General features: G+C 56.1%; 1 protein-coding gene across 5 annotated transcripts in view; it reads left to right on the plus strand.

Annotated features, from left to right (window-relative positions):
• PARVB (parvin beta) overlaps positions 1–22,869 on the plus strand; it is a 93,563-nt gene that overhangs the window by 23,562 nt on the left and 47,132 nt on the right. Inside the window, exon 1 of one of the 5 annotated variants that reach the window (XM_032492403.1) lies at positions 3,323–3,503. The exons of the other annotated variants lie outside the window; for them this stretch is intronic. Within the exon in view, the coding sequence (XP_032348294.1) occupies position 3,503 (1 nt within the window). The 5' untranslated portion in view covers positions 3,323–3,502. Of the gene's footprint in view, positions 1–3,322; positions 3,504–22,869 lie in introns of those variants that run through there. 5 annotated transcript variants of the gene reach the window in all.

Consider the following 22,869-nt stretch of genomic DNA (forward strand, 5'->3'; position numbering starts at 1 on the left):
GGAACCCTAGACAGCACCTCACTGCTCCTGGGGCCGCTTCAACGGTGGCCTCACCCACAAAAAGCACAAACGTGCAAAACGTGGCCCTCAGTGGCCACGGGGAATCCTGATTTTCTGCCGTTCTGCTGCATGTGTCTGCGAATGCCCTGTACATGTTAGGAGGACTGATTTCGGGGTTCTAGGTCATTTTAGTGAGTCGGCGAATTGGCAGATGCAGAGTCTGCGATCAGTGGGGATGGGCTGTACTTGTTTGGCAAGTGTTTGCGTTTCCTCCAGGCCTGCCCTCCGCCTTGCAGTTAGGAGGCAGGCAAGTGGGGATGGTCGGGGTGGAGAGCGCTCCCCGGGGCGTGGCGGTCCCCAGGGTCAGACCCCTGCCCGTGGGCGTGTGTGGTGGTCCAGCGCTGTCACAGCTGGCCTCTGGTCTGGTCACTCCTCCGAGGCTGCTCTGTGTGGGGTCCACGCTCAGAAAGGACAGGGTCTCTGCTCTTGGGGACCCGGCCGTCAGCTGCTCCTGGTCTAGAGGACACCGCCAGCCCCCCGAGCATGTGGCCACACCTTCCTGGTTACGTGGTGACAGTCGGGTCACTGTCATGGTTCTGTGTGAGGGGGTGTGTCATTCCGGGTGGCCTGGTCTTCCCAGCCCTGGATTCCTTTTCCCTTCGACGTGCTTTGTGGAGGGAATAACACGGGACCTGGACCTGGAGGTGACGTGAGCTGAGCAGAGAGGGCACAGCAGGCTGACGTTTGTCGAGAGGCCCTGCGAGTTTCCCCGAGGCCGGGCTTAGGAGCGTCTGGAGCTTTGGATCTAGAGGCCATCAGAGGTTGATGTCCGATGTCCTGACCTGGAAGGGGGGTTGGCGGGGCTGGGAGGGTCCCTGGCTCTGAGTCATGTGGCTCTGAAGCATCCGTCAGCTTTGCAGGTTATTCTGTCCGTCATTTCCCAGGTTTGACTGATTGCACGAACTGACTGGGGCTGCGGGAGACGAAGGAGGGTGGCGTTCCTCGGGCTTTTCCTGGGGTGGCGCTGGGCGAGGCCCTCAGAGCCCCTGTGGGCATGAACCCGGCCTGCCTCCTGAGAGACGTGTCTGAGGCCATCCTGAGACGGCCAGGAAGAATGAAAATGGTGAGACAGCCCAACGTTTATTGAGTATATAGGCCGACGGCTCCAGTGTATCTTCTGGTTCAAAGTCACCTTCCAACCTGGAGATGATCACGTTAGACAGAGAAAGACAGTTATCATATGATATCACTTATATGTGGAATCTAAAAAAAATGACACAGATGAACTTATTTATAAACCAGAAACAGACTCACAGACAGAAAACAAACGTGGTTACCGAAGGGGGAAAGGATTGAGGGGGAGGGATAAATTAGGAGTTTGGGGTTACCAGATACAAACCAGTATATATAAGATAAATAAACTGCAAGGACCTACTGTAGAGCACAGGGAATTATATTCATTATATTTTTTATTTTTGATGGGGCAGTAACTAGGTTTATTTATTTATTATAATGAGAGCTGTATTCAGTATCTTGTCATAACCTACAATGGAAAAGAATCTGGAAAGGAAAATGTATGTGTATAACTGGGTCACTTTGCTGTACACCTGAAACTAACACAACATTGTAAATCAACTGTGCTTCAATAAAAAAATAAATAAATGCAACTGAACTGAGGGGGAGAAATAAAAAAAAACAAAGTCACCATCCAGGTTCACCCTCTTTCCTGACACACGTTGTCCTTCAACTTAACGCTTTGTTTTCTTAGAACTCAGCAGGGCTGGGGTCTCTCCTTGGCTTTTTTTTAAGTTTTTATTCCCCCTCGGACCTTGTGCACACCAAGCGTGAGCTTTACCACTGTGCCATATCCCCCATCCCCTCTCCTTGGCTTACGGACACTGCCCACCGTGTCCTCACGTCGTTGTCCCTCTGTGTGTGTCTGTGTCCTCATCTCCTCTTCTTAAAAGGACACCAGTTGGGTGGGTTTAGGGCCCACCCATATCACCTCATTTACCCTTGGTCATCTCTTTAAAGACCCTCTCTCCAAATTCAGTCATCTTCTGAGGTCCTGGATTTTGGGGGAACACAGTTCACCCCTAATAAGCTCCTACATCAGGTGGCCCAAATCGAGGGACGGTTAGACCAGGATCAGCTTTAGGACCGCCTTGGCCTTGGGTTCCTCGTAGCTGCTACCTTGGGAACTGGATCTCGACTCTGGATGGCCAATGGTTTGTACCGAGTCTGGGGACCCCGTCCTGCTGATGCCTTTGCCTGGGCTCAGGTGGGTCCACCAGGCAGCTGTGGGAACAGGCGGGTGGGTCCCACGACTGCCGGCTGCCCCAGAGGCCCTGCCGGCAGAGGGCCCACTCCGGGTCCATCGTCCCTGTTAGGCTCACGCATTCCCTGCTTGAGCAAACCTGGAAATTGGCCCGTCAGTCAAGCCACACCTACAGGGAACATGCGTTTCCCTTGGGATGGGAGGATTGCGAATAACCAACATAAATAGGAGTTAGCGACGCTTCTTCCTGGGCACCATACAAATTCATTTATCCCTGCGGCAACCCCGTGAGGTTGGTCATTGTCATCAACTCCATTTTACAGACGAAGGAACCAGACACAGACAGGTGGCCCACCCGGGTCACCCAGCCAATAGGTGGCTGGCCCAGCTTTGAGGTGGGACAGTATGTCCAGTGGCCAAATCGAGGAGGAGTTTCAGGCAAAGGTGGGTGTGGTTCTGCTTCTGCCCGCACCCCCCCACCCCCTCTCCGTTCTGGCATCTTCCTTGGTCCCCCACCCTGAGTAGCCAGTGCCACAGGAAGCAAATCTGCCAGTTTGGGCAGCCTCAGCTCCCGCTGCGGCTTTGTTTCTGCTATTTGATTTCCGTTGTCGTGGAAACACGTGACAAGTGTCCCTCGTTAGCACTGGTCCTCCTGACCCAGTCAGCGTCCAGGAGATGCGGCGTGGAGGATGCGGGCCTGCATTCTATTCGGAGTTGGGACAATGAACCAGGCCTGTGCCCACTCGCAGACCCTCCTGTCCACCTGCCCCGCAGCCGGGTCTCCAGGCCCAGGCTGAGATCGAAGGCTGATCGGAGGCCAAAGTCTATTGTTCAGTTTTTTGCTGAGCCAGATAAACACGTCTTAAGTCACACACAGGAATGGGTCCTCCCTTCCTTCCTTCTTTGTGCCTTGTGGGTTGGTTTCCTGGGGAGCAGTGTGCTGGCCCGTGAAGCCGTTGGCAGCAAAGATATAAATAATACTTTGTGGTTAGCAGACCCCTATCATGTAAAAACACCCCAGTCCTCCCGGCAGCTGGATCCTTTGTGGTCTTCTTCAGAGTCACCCCAAAGGGGCCTTCCCCTCAAACTGCAAGTCATGGCGTGGTCTCTGCCCACGCCCCTCTGTGACTGTGCTGTGTGTCTCCTCTGTGTCCCCCTGCGTGCCCACCAGCCTCACGCTCGTCCTGCATTTCAAACGCCTCCTCCGGCTGCACCCTCTTCACCAGTGAGTGCCCCTGTTTCTTTCTTAGCATTTCCAGCAGGTGCTAAACCCGGCCGGCCCTCATTCCTTCTCTGCTTTATGGAGGAGGGTCATTTAGACCGGCGTGGACCCTGGGCTAGCCGTTTGACTTTCCCCAGGAAGGTGCTGAGGACCTGGTATGAGGACAGTGGGGAAGGGGGCCCTGGTATCCGCCTCTGCCCAGACGGACAGGCGCCTGATTTGCGGAACGAAGCACGCTGGGAAGTTTGCATCACTCTAGAGGGTCGTGTGGGTCTTGGGGCTTAAATAGAAGAATGGTGTTGGGAGCATTTTCAGGGACAAGCTGCAATTTGGATTTTTTTGGGGGTATCTGATACAATGGATTTCTCTTTAAGGATCTTTTGGTTCTGTCTTTCCCTTTTAACTGGCTGTTCTTGGCCAGCAGCTGGCTTTCCTCGTCACCTCTGGGAAGAGATTCTGTCTGTCTTTTCTTCGGAAGCAGAGTCAGTGGAAGGGGCTTAGCGTTGGGCCCTCTGGGGGTGAGTCCAGCCTTGCCCTTATTAGCACCAGTCTTGGCAGTCGGCATAGTCACTCTGACGCTCGATTTTCCTGCCTGGGAAATGGGCACAGTGGTCCAATCCGAGGTGTGCTGAGCTCCCTGGGGCCCAGGGACTGTTCCAGTCTATTAACGTGCTTTGTCTCTTGCAGTCCTCGTAACAACTTTATTTTACAGCAGAGGAAACCGAAGCACCGAGAGGCGAACTAACCCGCCCGAGGTCACACAGAAAATGGGAATGGGAGTCAGGATGTTAGTTGGTGCTTTTAGCCTCTGATTGAGGCTTGAAGGCCATCTTCCCGGGACCTGCTGGGGGACAGAGAGAGACGACAGTTATTCAAATGCTCCTGCGCCTCTGACACCAAGAAAGCTCCCCATAAGTGCTCCTTCCTCTCTCCGATGGAATAAAGAACACATACCTTCCCTGGGCTCTGCCTGGTATGTCCTTAAAGAAAGGGACATTGGTGCCCGGGTCCGCACGTGACCGAGACAGGAGCCCTGCCCTCAGGGAGATCACAGACTGATTTTTGCGTTGATTGTTCACATTCCTTTGAGCAGGTTGTCACAGGTGTGTGGGTACGTTCCGAGAGGACAAACCAGCAGTTGAGGGAGGGCCTTAAGGAAATTGAATGCAGGGGGGCTCTTAGTTCCTTCTCTGAAGTAGCTCGTCAGGGACAGTAGACCTCACTATCCATGGCAGAAAGTGATGGCACCAGGCCGAGTGGCCCTTCCCGTGCGACGCTGGGAGTAGGCAGGGATGAAAGGGCTTGGTGGCTGATGGAGAGGCGGGTCCTGCCCTCCCTTCCGGGGCTGTGCTGGGCTTTGTGCCTCTTGCTTTTTCTTACTGGGGGTGGGGTGGGTGGGGGGGTGGATGACTGCGTTCTCTGCCCTCCCCTGGGAGAATCACAGAGTACGTGAGTACAGTCAAGGCTCTGAGAAGTCCTGCAGAAAAAGACAGCTGTTTAGCTCTGCTTCACCCAGTATTTCCTCCGCTTCCCGGACCCTGGCGTAATTCATGCAAGACCTAGGGACGTCCACGTCTGTGGCGTTCTCTCGGGGAAATAATCATGGGGACCAAATAAACAGGTGTCTTGCTCATATATATACCGCTGTTTTCCAGTTTTTCACAGTTTCCATTGGACTTCAGAAAACGAGTTTAAAAGCTGTGCTGAATGTGTTTTCTCTGTCTGAAGAGTACAGCTGCTGATGCAAGGAGGAGGTCTGTTAAATTTGCTGTTAGAAAAGGGATCCCCGGGCTCTGAAAGCTTGGGGATCCGAGCTGAGATCCCCCCTCTGTTGAGGCTCTGTGGCCACCTGCCCCCACCCCCACAGCCTGCTGATCAGCCCCCCGGATCTGTCTTTTCACCCTAAGGTCTTTTCTGGAATAGCTCTGGTCATCGGTGCGTTTTGTCCCCTCCTTCCTGGCTGATGTCTGCTGCCTGTGAGGACTCAGAAGTTGTGCTTGGCTCAGGTCAACGAGTGTGTGTTTGTTCTGGATGTCCAACTTTTTTGGGGTAAGCAGGCTAGGTCCTGGCTCCATTTCTTCCTAGTCACGTGACCTTGATCTTCCTCACTGGTAAAGTGCCTATGACCAAGGCAGTCCACTCGCTCTATTGAGGACCCCTGTGGCCGTCCACGCCTGCCCAGAGCAAGACCTGGGAGAGCCAAGCTGCCTCCTCTGTATCACTGCCCACTGCTGTTCTGTCTCCCCAATCCCTCTCCTGGCTAGCACCTGCCTCTGGCGTCCAGGACCATAAAAGCTTTCTGAGGATTTCTTCAGTGTCCGTGACTTCCCCATATCTCTTATTTTGTGGAGAGGACCTTGTAGTTGGGTGGCCCTGGTTCCAATAGGAAAGTCCGCATTTAGTTGCCTCCTTGGCTGAGTCGCCTGCTTGCTAAGCTTCCATCAGCCGGTCTGTAGTGGCACCCTGGTCCCTGGCTGTCGGGAGCCTGAGTGAGCTCAGGTATGAGGGTGTGGGTAGGCAGGCCCTCGATAGAGGCAGACTTCCGTCCTCCGTGGCACATGCCTGTAGTCTCTGTTCCCACCCTGCGGGCCTTTCTGGGTTGGGGGATTTCAAGTTGGGTGTGGAATGGGACAAGACAAGGGAACTTGAAAATGAAGAGCTGGCAGTTAGCTAAACAGGGACTTCAGAAGCACCCTCTGTCTTCCTGGCTTGTTAGCCAGCCTCCTGCTACAGGGCGACCCAGGACAGAAGGACATGCCTCCCCTGCCTGCTAGGAATGTGGGGATGGAGACTGGCAGCTTCTCCCTACACCCTGTGGGCCAGGCTCCTATAAGATGTGACTGCAAAGTTGCCTCCTCCAGGAAGCCTGCCTGAATTGTCTTCCTGGGTCCTTGGCTTCCTCACATACCTCCATTATTTGTCTCCTGGATGCTGAGGCCCTTAGGGGCAGGACCTGGGTGTGAGTCCTTGCCCGCTGATCCAGCGCCAGGCCTGACATTAGTGGACATCCACTAAGTATTCGTTGGATGAGTAAATGAGCAGGTGCAAATGGAGCCAAATCCCATCATGGTTACATGGTTACACTGTAAAACATGCATCGAGAAATCAGGCTTCTTTTACTAAGTGGAGGAAATTAAAAGTTAAAATCAGTGAATTAATGCAGCCATACCTACTCTTCCCCGGCCCCTGACTCTCTCACCTCTCAGACGCCAGCTCCAAATAAAGGGAAATGAAGGGAACCAAGAGCTGAGATGTGTCCCTCCCATTATTTTCTCCAAACAGAAGTTTCTGTGCAGTGGGGGAGGTGGGACGAGCCTTTGAACTTGGGGTACACTTGCACAGAAGTGTTAATCACTCGTAGAAGGCACAGAGGCGTCTGGGGAGGGGAAGGAACGTCCCTCTGAAAGGCAGGGAGCAGGCGGGTGCAGGAGGCTGCAGGTCCCTCCCCTCCAGCCATGCCAGGGACTGCCCTGCACACAGTAGGTCCACAGAACTCTCACAGTGTATCTGCTGAAGGCCCTGTGATTATCATTTTACATGTTCTCTCATGAGTCCACAACCCCGAGGAAGAGGATGTATGCTTACGATACATATTTTACCAAGTATTCTGAGGACATCTTTTGAGAGCCTACTATGTGCCAGACCCTGAGCTGGGCTTTGAGGGTACAGACAAGGGACCCTGTACTCAGGGACCGTGTGTTCAAGTTGGAGACAATTTATTAAAACATGAAATAATAACGTCTGGGGCAGGAACAAAGTGGGGTGCTATGCCAGTCACCCAGGGGACTTCAGGGTGGGCGTCCTGGAAGGGCTCTGGGAAGCATGAGAAGGGACCAGACATCTCAGGCTGGCACGAGGCTTCCAGCAGGTGGACCAAAGGAGGCCTGGCTGCATCGGAACAGGCGCTGTTGTTCGGGCCTCTGCGGTTCATTCTGCCGTCCACATGGCTGACAGGAGAAGGTCTCTTGGCGCTGTGACCCTGGGCTTGGGTCAGCGGAGCCTCCAGGCGGCAGCTGTGCTGGTCGCTCAGGCTGTTGGCTGTACACTTGGCTGGTTCGGCTGTCCTTGCCTTGCCCCCAGCTGTCACCAGTGTCCAGAGCCCCCACCCTGCCGGAGCCCTGTGGCGTCCTTGGGGAGGGAGGGTGCCCGGTTGCTAGGGCAACCAGAGGTGGGAGGCCAAGGCCTCGGGCAAGTGGCTGAGCTGCTGGCAGCCCCAGGGAGCAAGGACCAGGGCAGGCTGATCCTAGCCTTTGGGGCAGAACAGTGACCCCCGCTAGCACCTTGCCCCCTAGGATGGAGGCAGGTGCGGGATGGAGGAGGGAGTGTTGGACGTCAGCTCACTGCCTCCTCCCCGTGCCTCCCAGCTTCCTGCTGCAGCCACTGGCTTGGCTGGTGAGGGTGTGTGGGTGGGTAGCGTCTGCCAGGGCCCGGTACACAGTGTGATAACGGAGGTGGATGGACACGGCTGTGGGGCTTGCCACCTCGTGTCCACACTGGGCCAGAAAGCAGAGGGACAGAGAAGCCTAGGCTGGCCTGTGTGCCGAGGAGTCCCACCCTGTGGGCTCCCTGGAGGTGGGGGCTGGGTGGCAGCAGGTAGGAAGGAGCCTGTCCCCTGAAGGGTCTGGCGGCAGGGACCCTGCCCCACCTTAGTCTTGAAGCTGAAAGATGCCCGCACTGTAGTTAGTTGCACTTACAGTCTGCAGAGCGCGGGATGGGGTTTAAGCCACGCAATGACCCCAGGAGGAGGGGAGCGTAGGGCTGTGGCCCCGGGGGATTCCAACGGAGTGGAAGTGTGAGGGAAGGTCCTGGGCTGCCTGCGGAGGTCCCCCGGCTGTGCGGTGTCCCGAGCCCTTGCCTGTCCAGCCTTTCGGGGGCTCCCTGAGTGCGCCCCAGTGGGGTCTCCACCTGGGCCCTCTGCCCGCTTCATGCTGGGTGATTCTCCGTGGGGGGCAGCGGGGGTCCCGGGCATCGCAGGTGTTGAGCAGCATCCTGGCTTCCATCCACTGACGCCGGTAGCGCCTCCTACTTCCAGTTGTGACAACCTCTAGTGTCTCCAGACACTGTCACACGCCCCTGGAAGGCAACATTGTCCCTGGCTGAGAACGAGGGACAGTGTCCTTAGGACCCCCACCCGACCCCCACCCCAGGAGTAGGGGACCAACGGAAGGGAGGACCCCTGGCAACCACTGACCTTTTTTTTCTGGGGCCCTCGGCATACGGGTGCCCAGAATCTTCCCAGAACACACACATGCAAACCCTGCGACCCTGAAGGCGTTTTAAAAAAAAAAGGACTTTATTTTTTAGAGCAATTTTAGGTTTACAGCAATATTGAGCAGAGGGTATACAGAGATTTCCCATACACCCCCCCACATGCACAGCCCCCCTCATTCTCACGGCCCCCACCCCAGCAGAATGGTACGCTCACAACCAGAGAGCCTACGCTGACACATCCTTGTCACCCTAAGTCCAGAGTTTAAGTTAGGGTCACTCTTGGTGTCGGACAGTTTTGTGAGTTTGGATAACTGTATGATGACACGTATCTTCCATGACAGTGTCACACAGAGAAGTCCCACTGCCCTCAAAATCCTCTCCTCCACCTGTTCATCCTTCCTCCCACCATCCCCTGGCAGCCACTGCTCTTACTGCTTCCATAGTTCTGCCTTTTCCAGAATGTCAGAGACTTGGAATCCTCCAGTGTGTGGCCTTTTCAGATTGGCTTCTGTCACTTTGTAACATGCATTTAGGCTTCCTCTGTGTCTTTCATGGCTGGATAGCTCATTTTGTTTTAGTTCTGGGGGATATTCTGTTATCTGGATGGAGCACTGTTCACTTACCCATCAGCTCCTGAATGGCCTGCTGCCCTTTTTGCGGGTGTGCAGCTCAGGCTCTACTGGATCGGGGCAGCGAGGTTGAGCACGGGTGGGAGCCCAGGCCTGGTGCTTGAGGTTGGAACCCTGAGGCTGGAGGGCGAAGCCGGGGGGGGGGCTGCAGGGGGTAGGGGTGGAGGGTAGGGGTGGGGGAGAGAGAGCCGAGCCTCCCCAGCTGAGTCAGGTGGATGCCTTGTAGACCTGCTGTCGGTTGATCCATAGTCCTCAGTGCTCGTCCTGCGAGCCCACCCCGGCCCTGTCTGCCCAGAAATCCCCTGTGCTCACCTCATTCAGGCCTGGAGACCCATGGGGCCCAGTAAGACACAAGGGATCCCCTCCAAGTACTCTGGGCCACGCACAGCAGAGCCCAGGATGCGTTTTGAAGGACACCTGTTGGACCGGCTCCGTACGGGAGCTGTGAGTGTGTCCTGCGCCTGCCAGAGACCTGGTCAGCAACCCCCATCTGCTCCAGCCCTCTGCGCGCAGACCCTCAAACCCCTCCGGCACGTGCCGCCCGCAAGGTGGATCGGCCACGGTGCCTCCCCCGTTTTCGGAGGAGGACTGGAGGATCAGGAGCGCTCCCAGGCCTGTCGTTCCCGCCCTGCGGCGTGTTCCGTCTCCCGTGGCGTAGAGGACGGCCCAGGCCGCCGTGCTGGGCGTGTCGCTATCTGGGACAGCTGGTTTTTGCATGTCTAATTGTGATATTATTCACTGCTGAGTGGTCCGGGCTCAGCCCGGGGCAGCCTGCTGTCTCAGTGTCCCAGGGCTGTACGCAGTTGGAGGGGCTTCTGTGATGGAAACGTGCTCTCTCACAGTCTGGGGGCCAGAAGCCCCACACCAAGGTGTGGCAGGGCCGCGCTCCTCCTGGGAGGCTCCCGGGGAGGGTCCTTCCTGCCTCTCCCAGCTCCCGTGGCTCCGAGCTCCGGCTCTTGTGGCCCCGTCCTTCTGTCTCTGCCTCTGGCCATCTTCCCTGAGTCTCAGTGTCTCCGTCTTCTCCTCCTTTAAGGACACCGGCCACTGGGGTGCCCTTCCTACGACCTCATCTCGACTTGCGCACACCTGCAAAGACCCCATTTCCAAATAAGCCCCACTCAGGGCACTGGGGGTGAGGACCCCGGCGTGTCTTTTGGGGGATACGGCTCTACCCGTGATGCGTAGTGAGTTCTTCCCAGGCTTCCACGTCTGTCTGCTCCCAGGGCGCTGGGGCTCCCAGGGGAGGCTGCCATCAGCTTGGGATGCCTGGCGGGAGGTCCTCCCCGGGATGGGAAGGGAGGCGTCGGGTGGACCCCCGGGAGGATGAAGGTGCCCAGGCGCTTGGGGAACTGCATGGCTTGCTTGTTCGTGTTGATAGAAAGGGTGTCTGTATGTGGCTTTAAAAATTAGAGGTAATATCAGCAGGTAGCTAGGCTTTACAGCTAGGGGAGCAGTTGTTTGAGGAGAGGCAGAAAGCTCAGCTGGTCCTGTTAGTCAGGCTTGGTGACGGAAGCATGAACACCAGGCTGAACGCCGGGGTCGGGGGCCCAGTGCAGAGCCGTGGGGCCGGGGGGCCCTGGATTGGAGTCTCAGGCTCGGGCCGCAGGGCCTGGCCCTCCGCCCTCCTTCGGGGCCTGTTTGCGTGCTTGGCGGGGGTCTCTCTCCCCCGCTTCCAGGGACGGCCTCATTAAGGTTGTGTCTCCACTTCTACTAATGACAAAAGCAGCCCTGGGAGAAGTTAACTTGCTCAAGGTCACACACCCAGGTGGTGCTGAGACCCGGACCTGCCTGAGTCCCCCTCCTCCCTCCCCATCACCCTGCCCCTTCCCCGGCCCGCGTCCTCAGGTCAGGGCACGCGTGGGAGAGGTAAGGGGGGGTGTCCGGATGCAGCAAAAGGTGACCGGTTTCCTGCGAGGAGCATTCTTTTCTTCATCGACTTGCTCACATGCTCCCAACACCGGGTGTAGACGGGTGAGCCTGGGTCCAGAGCCCTGGAAACAACTCTGACATTGGGGCTAGTTTTTATTATTTTTAGTGACTTTAGTGAATGATGGCCTGGGGAAAGAGCTGGCGGACGCTGTAAGCATTTGAAAATGGCCAGTCTGCTCCCCGAGGACCTGCCATGGGGTGGCCGATTCCTGGCAGGATCCTGGCAGGATGAAGAAGACCGGTGCTTCTGTGACAGAGAGGACACACAGAAGTCCCCGGGGCAGGGGGAGGTCGTGGGGCAAAGCTGGGGCCGACAGGGTCAGGCGATGAGCGCACCCCTGGCTGCTCTCCTGAGCACATCCGACAGCCAGGCCGAGGGGCGGCTGGGCGGTCCGACCCCCGACTCCGCCTGCGCCCGAGGCTGCCGTGCCGAGAAGCCCCGACTTCTCATCTTGCAGCTCGTGAGGCTGTCCTGCTCTTTCGCACGTAAGATGGTATGTTTCTGTGGATTTGCCGTTGGGCAGCCACCCTCCTTGGGCCTCCCTGTCGCGTGAGCCGTGACCTGTGACGTGTGGGGACGGTTGTGTTTTCATCCACGGCTTTGGTCCGACTCGTGCTTCTGTCTGTTCTGCTCGCGGGACCCAGGCGTGCCTGTCTCAGTGACAGTTGTGTCCTCCGAGCTTACCTGGTGCCTCGCACAGAGCAGGTGCTCAGTAAAACAGGTGCAGCTGAAGAAGGTTCTGGGCCTTTAGAACTGGCGAGCGGAAGCTGGGGCTGTCCCGAGGCTGGGTGAGTCTTCTGTGGCTGCTGGAACACACAGGTTGCGTGGCTTAAAACAACACACATCTAACATCTTATGTTCTGGAGGTCGTAAGTCCTAAAGTCAAGGTGTCGGCTGGGCGGCTTTCATTCTGGAGGCTCCAGGGGAGAATCCGTTTCCTCGCCTTTTCCAGCTTCCAGACGTGCCCACATTCCTTGGCCTGTGTCTCCTTCCGTTTTTGAAGCCAGGAGCCTGCACCTTCCAGTCTGTCTCTGCGTGTATTGTCACGTTGCCCTTTTCTCACTCTGATCCCCCGCATCCCTTCTGTAAGGACCTTGGTGATGGCACTGCGCCCACCCAGGCGATCCAGGATAACGTCCCATATCACAGGATCCTTGAATTAATCACACCTGCAGAGTCACTTTTGCTTTGTAAGGTCACAGTTTCCAAGGAGAAGGACGTGGACAACTTTGGGGGAACGGGGACATTATTCACCATACTGTCGAGCCCCCCAAAGAAGTAGAGAGTAGCTCCAACGAGTTCCAGAAAGAAACACCAGAAAGGGATGTTAGGGTCCTGAAACATTCGTTCAGTCATCCCTTCACGAATTCACCATTAACCCTCCAGCTGTCTCTGAGTGCGTCCTCTGGGCTGGACCCCGTGCAGGGGGCTGGGGAGACAAGCACCGTGGACATTAATCCAGTAACACAGACTCACATGCACCTCAAATGTGACAAGACCAGAAAGGAAAGGGGTGGAACAGAGCAGGTGCAGTGGGGCTGTGTGTATGCGGTGGGGAGCCTGGCTTGGTCTGGGCTGGCCGGGAGGGAAGCTCCACGTGCCTTTGGCTCCCAGCTGCTCCTCTGGGGCTTTCCCTCCAAAGGCCTAGCCTCAGGAGCCCAAGTGGGTCCTGAAGGTCCTTCTCCTTTGTTGCCTGAGTGTCCCCAACATGCTGGGTGGAGCTGCCAGCACCAGGGACATGTGGCTTCCAGCATCTCCAAAGCCACGTGCCTGGGAAGGCAGCTGCCCCGCAGCCAGATTCTCATGTTGAGGTGAAACCTTTGCAGACTGCACCTCGCTTGCTTTTACAGGTGGAGACAGGCCGCTAGAGGGCACTGTGCTTCCAGTGTTTTCTGCGCGCTGGTCCCAGGTTCCCTCCCCGTGGAGCGTTTCTGTGGCAGGTGCACAGAGAATCCGTTCTTTCTCTTAAAATGACTTAATGATTTAATCTTCTTATTTTCCCAGCAGAGCACACTTTGGACTTCCCCGGATATGGTGGGGCATTACCGATCAGACTAATTAATACAAGTTTCACTGCACAGGGACCAGCCAGATTTGCTTCACCCGCCTTATTTTTCCCACCGCCGCTTCTGTCTTCTCTTCAGAAAGCACATTTCTCTCTTACCGTGTTAACCTCCTCGGGCTTGTCCTCCTGAGGTTTCGCTGCATCTCCGCGTCGGTGGGATGCATCACACCGCTCGGCTCCAGGGGCCTTGACCGCGGCTGGCAGACACAAGGGGAGACATCTGTGTGACTTTGTTTTAAACTGATGTGTAGTTGACTTACAACATTGTGTTAGTTTCAGGCCATTTGCAGCAACATGGATGGACCTAAAGATGATCACACTAAGTGAAGTAAGTCAGACAGAGAAAGACAAGTATCACATGATATCACTTATAAGTGGAATCTAAAAAAAATACAGATGAACTTATTTACAAAACAGAAACAGACTCACAGACGTAGAAAACAAACTTATGGTTTCCAAAGGGGGAGGGGGTGTGGAGGGATAAATTAGGAGTCTGGGGTTAGCAGATACACACTACTGTATGTAAAATAGATGTGGCTTTTTTTTAGATAATTCTGAGTTTCTCTCGGGTTTCACCCTGCCTCCACCTTCCATTTTTTCTGGACTTTTTTTCTCTTATCAGTAACTAATGATGGATTTTCATGACCAGTGGTTGAAACCGCTTTTAGCTACTTACTTGGAACCAGCACAGTTGACTGGCAGGAATGTGACAGACAAGCCATCCTTAAATCCAGGGAACAGACTGCTCACATCAAAGGATCTGCTATCAGGGAAGGATGAATTCGACTAGGATGCGGTGACTGCCAGGGACTTGAGCTAAGGGGGCTGAGAAAACCTGAAGCAGAACGAAAGATCCTTTTAGGGGTCGGGGGCAGCTGGCCTCAGGGGTGTAGTCCAGCTGTTCATCAGAGGGGTGATGGACACGTGTCTGGGGGCTCCAGGAGAGCTCTCGCTACACGGTGTTGGCCCTCAGGGTCCCCGGGGCGGCTGGCACCCTAGCACGTCCCCAGGCAGGCATGTTCTCCTGACCCAGCCTGCTTGGCCCCCCTCTGCCTCTGGCACGCGGCTGCATTGTAATTTCACTCTGAGTCACTTGAGCAGTGCTTCCCAGCCTCCTGTGGGCTCTGAGCTTCCTGCTCGTGGTCACTGGTCACTGGTCCGGTTCCCGGCGGCCAGCCCGGGCTGTCCGCTGGCCGACATCGGGAGGCACTTTTCAGAGCAGGCGTGGAGGGGGGTGGTTGAGTCAGGCTGTGCTGCTGGCCCTGTCCAGCTGCCATCCTGAGGTTTTATGTAGAGTTGAAGTTCTGTTATAATTCACCTAATTAGTATCTATTTTAAATGCTCAGCGACCTTAGAAATGTTCGTGGTGATGCCGGAGCAGTGAATTCAGGGTCTCCGAGCTTCGATCGTGCCTGGTTGCCGTGAAGCGGATGTTTTCACGTCTGGATTCTTGAAGAACTGGTGACCTGGGGGGTATGTGGCCCCTCTCATCCGAATAGTTAATTAATGAGGCCCTTTCACACCTCGATGCTGGCAGATAACTGAGGCTTTCGGGATTTGTTTTGATTCGGTTCCGTTCAGGCGAGCATGCTTTTGTGGGGTCTCCTCCGTGTGCCGGGCCACCCTCTGGAGGCACAGGAATGGTAGGACTTGACCTCTGCCTTTTAGGAATTTATAATCCAGCAGTGAGACACCCACACAGCTGCTTGATCAGTAAACTCGGGAGGTGGGGGGCTGCCCGACCCTGCGGCCGGCGCGGGGCTGGTGCGCGCGCAGACTTGCCGAGCGGGAGACTGAGCGACACCAAGTGCTCCCGCTTCCCCAGCGCAGGTGCTGGTGACGGGCTGGGAATGCGAGATGCGGCAGCATTTCCCGCGAGACTGCTGCTTGATGCAGCAGCTTGTTAAGCTGTCAGGACGATGGGCCTGGTTCCGACCCCTCTGCAGAGCAGAAGTGGTGAAGGACGGAACAAGTTAGAGTGTGTGCCCAAGGTCATGGGGACGTTTTGTGATCATCCCCCAAAGCCTCCCGTCTGTCCACTATTCTGTCTGCAGCGGGCCAGGGCTTTGGAGGAGGGGCAGGTGCCTTCTGAACAGCGCCACGGAAGAGGGAGGTTTGCAGTGGCTCAGAAAGTGCGGTGTGTTGGGCACCAGGGTGTAGTCACTGGATGTGGAGCTCCTGGAGGGACACAACCTGGCAAAGGCACAGAGGTGTGACCGCGGCTGGCCCTGAGCTCTGCAGTGGAGGGTGGGGGTGCGATGCCGTGGGGAGGGGTTTGGACTTCGTTTTGGGAGCGGTGGAGGACCAGGACTGTCCTGCGTTCTGGGGAGGAAGCCTGGAGACACTGTAAGGGGTGGATCAGAAGAGGAAGAGACTGGGAGCAGGCGCCCCGGCGTCCGCAGTCCGACCCCCCCGTCTCGGGCCCCTGAGGGCTTTTCTTCCTGATGCATTCCTAGAGGTGGCTTGACTGAGCTAACCCACTTGCTTTCTGCCTGAGAAGTCGACCACATCACCACTCGTCCCTAAAGGCTCGGCCATCCTTTTGAGCAAGGAGCTGGCCCCTCCCGCATCCTGGTTTCTGCTCGCTGGGCGGTTTACATGGTAAACCTGACATTTTAAGTTCACCTTGAAGTCTTTCTTCCTCTCGTCCTTCCCACAGACAGTTCCTTTTCCTGTGGTTCTCACATTTCTCTGATCACCCGGGGCAAAGGGGAGACAAGGGCTGCTTCTGTTAGACATGGGCTTCTGGGCTCCAGCCTTTTTGTGTTCATGCCTAAGGCCCCTCGGGATCCGGGAGACCTGCTTTCCTTCCCGGTGGCCCCCGCCCCGGAGGCGGCCGTGTGAAGGCGCTCGGCCCGCGAGGTGTGGGAACGTTGCTCTGAAGGCGGGCTGTCCCCATAAGCCCCTAATTGCAGAGCTGAGTCCTTCCTCTCGGGCCCTCACCCTCCGCAAGGCCACATCGCAGTAATTGGGTTCTTGGTGACCCAGGACTGCCGGGCTAATGTAAGCCTTAATGGAAACTCTCTTTTTCCACCCAGTTAAGTGGCTGGAGGTGGAATGTTTTTGCAAGAACAGCCTGTTCCCAGTTCTCCTGACTTTATGCCTCTTCACTAAGCTCTCTGTTCAGCTCCATCATGCCTACATAAACACGTTTGCAGTTGTTTATTCGTTCTGTGAAGGTTTAGGGACTCCTTGTCATATGCCAGGTTTTGTGCAGGACACGAGGCCATGGCCATGAACAGCACCTGGCCACGCTACAGCTCCTCGGTAGGGGGCAGAGAGGCGGGCACAGCCCACAACTTCCTGACAGGGGGTAAGGGCTTGTAGCTGTCACGTGCACAGGGAGCTGTGGGAGCCCAGAGGAAGGGCTGAACTCCGGCCAGGGAGTGAGGGTACAAAGAATGTTTTCCTGATGAGTCTGGGCGGTGGAGTGGAACTGACTGAAGTGGAGGGCATGTCAGGTGGTGGGGATGGTTGGGACAAAGGAGTGGCCTCATTGGAAGGTGAAGCAGAAGTGTGGGAGCTGCATCTGGGTCATGAGAGGTGGGGTCTGCACATCAGGAGTCTGGGTACCACTTTGAGGGTTTGAGGGTTTTATCCTGGAGCCGGGGGGAGCTCTGGGGTGCTCTGCACCAGGAGTGACAGCCAGACATTGAGTCTGCAAGTGACAGAAAACCCAGCTCAAAGTGGGTTAAAAACAAAATGGAATTCATTTGTGCATTTGACGAGAAAGGTCCAGAGGTAGCCAGCCTCAGGTAAGGCTTGATCCAGCATGACAGACAGCGTGGCTAAACTGTGTTCTCTTAGCTCTGTTGACCCAGTGCCTTCATCTCCAGGTTCTGCATGGTGGTAGGAAGATGGGCAGCTTCCAACTGTATCCCTTCTGGGTCAAAGCCAGGGGAAAGTGTGCCTGTCTCATTACACATTCCCTAGCAAAGCCTCCTTGAAGCTGTTGGCTCTAATTGGGCCAAGCCCATCCCTGACTGTGTTCTGGGGAGTGCGGTGTGCCCGTTGGCTGAGGTCTTGGGATGCCTTAGTCCTGTATGACCAGAGGAAGGGCACTTGGATGCTGGGGCTGAAGACCAGCAGAGTCCAGGTGGTCACCGGTGGGAGGGAACAGGCCAGCTTGGGGTGGGAAGAGGCTTAGGCAGGGTCTGCGGGAGGCCAGCTGGCTGCCTGGTGAGAGGTCCCCCCGGTCACCTCAGAGACAGGACACGAGATACAGAATCTGCAGAGGCTGGTCCAAAGTCCAGCATCCTGGTCTCTGCCTCTTTCTTCCCTCACTTGCACACGAGGTGGGGCCTTTTGCCTTTAGTCGTGGTCCTGGAATCAGGTTATCATTTGCAGCCATTCTGCATGTTCGGAACTGTGCCGTGTGCGTCCCTCTCCCAGCTTCTCTCTAGGTTGCTGCTGTGTCTCCTGAGGCTGGCAGTGCCTCCGGGAAAATCCCCAGCCTCCCCCGTGTCCCAGAGCCATTTCTGCTGTTGAACCCATTTTGCTGGGGTCGAGGAACCAGCTCTTTAAAACAGAGGTCTGGGGAGAAGCCAGGGTGGCCAGTGAACACATTCGTTATTGCTGCCGAGACGGCAGCTCTGCATTTGGCTCAAGATTGATGACAGGGGTTCATGGAGGAAGAATGAAGTTCTGGGTTCTCCCCACAGGCAGGAAGTGGTCTGCGCTTCCCTCTGATCCTGCTGAAAGCTGGGAGACGATGTAGTTGGGGGGACCGCAGGCCTCGGGTGGGCTGGATCCCCCCCTGCCCAGCTGGGCCAGCTGGGGTGTGACTCAGTCTTTGGAGAAGAGCTCACTTGTCATGGGAGCTCAGCGTGAGGGCGGGCGAGGTGGGCGCCTGCCTGGTCCCATTCCTGAATACGGGCACCGCAGCAGGTGCTGGCCCGGCAGGGAGCTGCTGAAACTCGGCCCCTGTGTTGATCTGTAAAGGGAGCACAGAGCGTCGCCCACCAGCTTGGGTTTCAGGAGCAGAGGCGTGTGGGAGTGCCCTCCAAGTTCTTGCTTCTCAGGTGTGTTCTGTGGACCGGCATCTGCAGCGTCCCCTGGGAGCTGGTTCGCGGTGCTGCATCTCGGGCCGCCCAGACCTGCTGGGTCAGACTCCATGCTAGCCCGGGGCGCCCAGGTGCGTGCGGTTTGGAGCCCTGGCCGGGCGCTCAGGAGGCTGAGTGGTTCGCCAGGGCTCCTGGGCAGGCCCCTGCTTATGATGGAGGGGAGGTGATGGGGAGGTCCCCGTGGTGACAGGGTCACTCACAGGCGCCGTACCAGAGCGGTCCTTTTCACCTGCAGGTCTCCCGTGCTGGGACCCCCGAGGACAGATTGCCCAGGCAAGCCCAGGTGGCACTGCACTGCCTCTGCGTCACTCGAGACCGACGTTTTGGATTGATCGGTTCAGTGAAAGTGTGGGTGGGCTTGAAATGGTCCTGAGGAAAGGTGATTCCGAGGTTCTGAGCTGTGGGGGTGCCTCTTGCATCCCGAAGAAGGGGTTTTCCTGAGCCGAGGTGGTGACAGAGTTGCCTGGGGAGATCAGTTACTCCACCCCACAGACGTTCTGCTTCTCTGTTGCCCACACATGAAGGGCGTGGACCGCGTGGCCATCTGTGACTCACTCAGGGGGCAGCGGACACATGGGCTCTCTCCCTGCGGGGTCTGAGTCCTCCAGGCCGACGCTGCACCCAAGGCAGGTGGGGACCCCACGCAGGCCTGGGCGGCTGCACAGCCTGGGTTTAGAGTCCCGCGTCTCGGCCTTTAGAAACCGCCGCTCACCTCCCACCCAGGGGCTGAGCGCCTCAGGATGGGCTCAGCTCCGCAGGCAGGTCACCTCCTGTCTGCTCTGATCTCCTTCCCTGTAGGACGGGCTGTCACCTCCCTGGGTCCCAGCTCACGCCCCCTTCAGTGCGTCTGTTTGCTGTCCCTTTCTTTTAGTTTCTCAGGTGAGACCCGTGCACAGTCACGGCAGAACCCCCCAATCTCCCCCTTTCCCTCCATCGCACGTCCCTTCCGGAGCTGACGCTACCCTGATTCTATATTTTACAAAAACACCACACTGTGTTGTTTCAAAACCTGCTCTTTGAGACCCAGCACCATTGCATTGCACTTAACTAGTGCTACCTTTGTTCCTTAAGAGCCTTCCCCATGCCGGGGGCTAAGCCAGGCTGTTGGGTGGAAGAGGCCGGGACACGTCCTTCCCATATGTCTGTGGCCGGCCTGCCCTGTTGGCTCTCGGCCAGTTTGTTAGGTCAGTACGGCTGTGAAACCCGGGGCTCGCCGCTGCCTCAACAGGACAGATCTTCAGCTGCGAGCTCTCAGTGCGCAGCCAGTAGCGCCTGCTGACCTCCTGTGGATCTTGCCTTATTGAAATGCTCACACATTTATTTTAGCCTCTCATCTTATTTCATCAAATGGGATGGAACCTTGTGCCCCAGCAGAGAAAACCCCGTAAATCAGGTGTTTCAGGCTGACTGGTCCTCACGCTCTTGTCAGTGCAGATCAGAAACTCACGCACCGCCGAGAAATTACAGCGAGTTAAATGTACATAAATACACTGAGCTCATTACGAGCGGCTGGCGTCCTCGTGACAAGGTGAGAATCTCATCCCTCAGTTAAAAAAACAAACCAGATCCTCCACTTTGAAGGTCAAGAGGCCCTTTCTCTGAGGTTGAGCTGCACGGATGCTGGAAGTAATTTCTCTCTTTCCCCACATCTGGGCCAGGAAGGGCAGCTGCTCTCTCGGGGGCTGTTCGCTCTGCCCACCTGGGCAGGACGTGGCCATCCATCCACTGTCATCCCCAGAATCTTAGAGATGGAACCTGAGTTCTTAACCCCCAAGAAGGGCCGGGCCTCACATTTTCAGGCCTTTATGAGGGTGAGCGGCGGGGACTCACTCACCTGCTTGGTGATCGGTCGCTTGTTCTGGTCACCTAGGCTTTGGGTACCTGCCGGGAAGGGCTGTCCTGCTTCGCTGACCCCTGGCTGTCCTGTCTGTGGATGTCAGCATTCTTGTTTCAGTCTTATTTGGGCCCCATTTTAACTCCACTGAACTGTGAGATCATCACACGAAGTACACTTTGGTTTATTTTTAGAAGAACTGCTCTGTTCAGAAGACCTTCATGGCTGATGGATTTAGTTATTCCCATAAATTGTAACACCTGCGGAGAAGCAAGCCCACTGAGTGCAGATGGGAGCTGGAGGTTCGTAGGAAGCGCGCCCTTCCTGGCGGAGGCCTGCAAAGCCTCATTTTACAGCGACCTTGTCAGGTCCTACTTAGACACTCAGAGCTAATCCCTGCCCCACCTCCCCGGCCGGCGGGGGCCTCAAACTCACGGAGAGATGGGTTTGTCTTTATCCTCCTTTATTTTTCCTGGCAACTCTGAGGACCACTCCGTTTTTTGAGTGGGATCAGTTCTAACTAGAGTGGGTACGTCTTGAGAAAGGCTGCTGAAGTGTCCAAAATTGAGACAGCTTTCCTGCCATTTCCAAGCTCTTCCAGACGCGGATCCGGGTGGGGCCAGCACGGCCGTTTTTGTTGGGGTTTGTCTTTGATCTCGGTTCAGAGGGGCCCGCTGGAATCTCTCCCCCTGATCTTTTGTTCTCTACGAAAACCAGGACGGGTAGATGTGGTGTAAAAAGCCTCATTGGTGGGAAACCATCTCTGCTGTGTTGAAATGACACACTTAGAAAAATGTCAGAGAAATGGAGTGGTCACGCCTCAGCCCCCGAGGGTCGCGGCTCACCCGCCACCAGGTCTTTCTGCTCTTTGCTGAGCCCTGCAGGTGAGCCCCGGCGAGCTTCCCGCGCCTGCCTTTGCGGGGGGTGCGTCGTGATCCGCCTCCTGCTCCGTGCCCCTCTTGGAGTGAGAACCTGTGTGTCTTCAGATCTGTGCTTCCCTTCGCAGATCACCTTGCTCTTTAAGGCAATCTGCTTTCAAAGTTGCCTTTTCCTAATAATGTCAAAAGGGAAAAAGAAAAAAAAAAAAAAGCTGCCTAAAAGCCTTTTTGGGAGGAAAGAGCCTGGGCATAAATAGATAAATAAATAAATAAGTGGAACTCGTACAAAGAAGATTTAAAAAAAAATCAAAGATGGAGCCTTTGTGCTTGGCCTGGGGTGTAAACGGCCGGCTCTTTGTGAAATGTTTGAGGTTTTCGTTTTCGATGCTCTTTCCTCCTTTTTATGCGCTTGTGATTCCAATAGGAGAGGTGGGGTTTGTTTTCAAGCCTTGCCCAGGCCCTGGGTGGAGTGACGGAAAGAGAGCAGGCTTTGGAGACTCTCACGTCTCCCTCCATTCAGCAGCTGGCACTGACCGAGAGATGGTTCTGCCGGCGCATAGCCTCTCTTTGGGGTGTACCAGGCCCTGTGTCACAGGTGGAAACTGAGGCACAGAGCAATTACGTAGCTTACCCAGGCTCACCCAGCTTGTCAATGGCCGAGCTGGGATCTGAAACCTGCAGACTGGCTCCCGGGTTCTAAGCTTTTCATTGTGCTGCTCTTCAAATAAAAGAAACTACTATGCACAGGGGCTGAGTTAGCACTGGTGTGGGCAGACGGTCTGAGAAAGAGATAGTTACAGAGCTGGCTGTGTGATGCGAGCCAGGCAGAGGGGAGCCTGGGATGGGAGGGGGCACCCAGGAGGGCTTCCTGGAAGAGGCGGCCAGCAAGCTGAAGCTTGAAGATTGGGAGGACTTAGCTGAGCATAGCGAGTGCAAGAACAGGTAGAACTGGGTTCATTTCTGACTCCAGGGCTCATGGGTGGTGTCCATTAGGTGCCTTCACATCTGGCAGACATCAGCCCAGCCAGGACCCAGCCAGGACCCCGCCAGGACCCCGCCACTCCCTCGCAGACTTGTTAGGATATCAGATGAATGGAAGGCATGGAAGGTGCTTGGCACACAGTAGGTGCTCAGGAAACGTTAGTGACCCTGTCCCACTGACAGGCAGGAACGTGGGCTGCACATTTACTGTGACTTAGGGTTGTAAACCGGTGGCCCCTGGTTGGGCCACAGTATTTGAATTACTTGTTCACATTTATAAACTGGGAGAATCCACACAAAACCTCAGATTTCCAGCTTTTTCTGAAAGCTCCTGAGATCTGGTGACTGTGGTCTGCACGTCCCACACCTGTGCCGCTGGGCTGAGCGAGGAGTAGCTGTCCCTACGGGGCACCTGTGCTGCCAAATGCTCCCCCTCGGCTGCCCCCTGAGCCTGCCTCCATCCTCTCTCCCTCCTGGCGTTTCCCCAGCCCTGTGTCCCCTTGCGGCCCGCGGCCCAGGGTGTCACTGCTGGAAGGTGAACTTTGGTGCATCGGAAGTGCGATGGCTTCAGTTCCCTTGCAGTCGGCTGCTGGGTTTAGTGTGGTCAAGGGCATTCATCTCCAGACAACGGCAGGCACTTAAAAAAGTGATGAACCCCTGGCCCTGTGACCGCGAGCCCCAGCCCCTTTGAGCGCCCACACCCGTCGTGCACGCCAGAAGCCTGGAGATCTTTCTCTGTGACCCAAGAGAGGCAGCGTTTCGAGTCTTTGAAGTGTGT

This window comes from Camelus ferus, chromosome 12, assembly GCF_009834535.1.
Source record: "Camelus ferus isolate YT-003-E chromosome 12, BCGSAC_Cfer_1.0, whole genome shotgun sequence".
Taxonomy (NCBI): Eukaryota; Metazoa; Chordata; class Mammalia; order Artiodactyla; family Camelidae; genus Camelus; species Camelus ferus.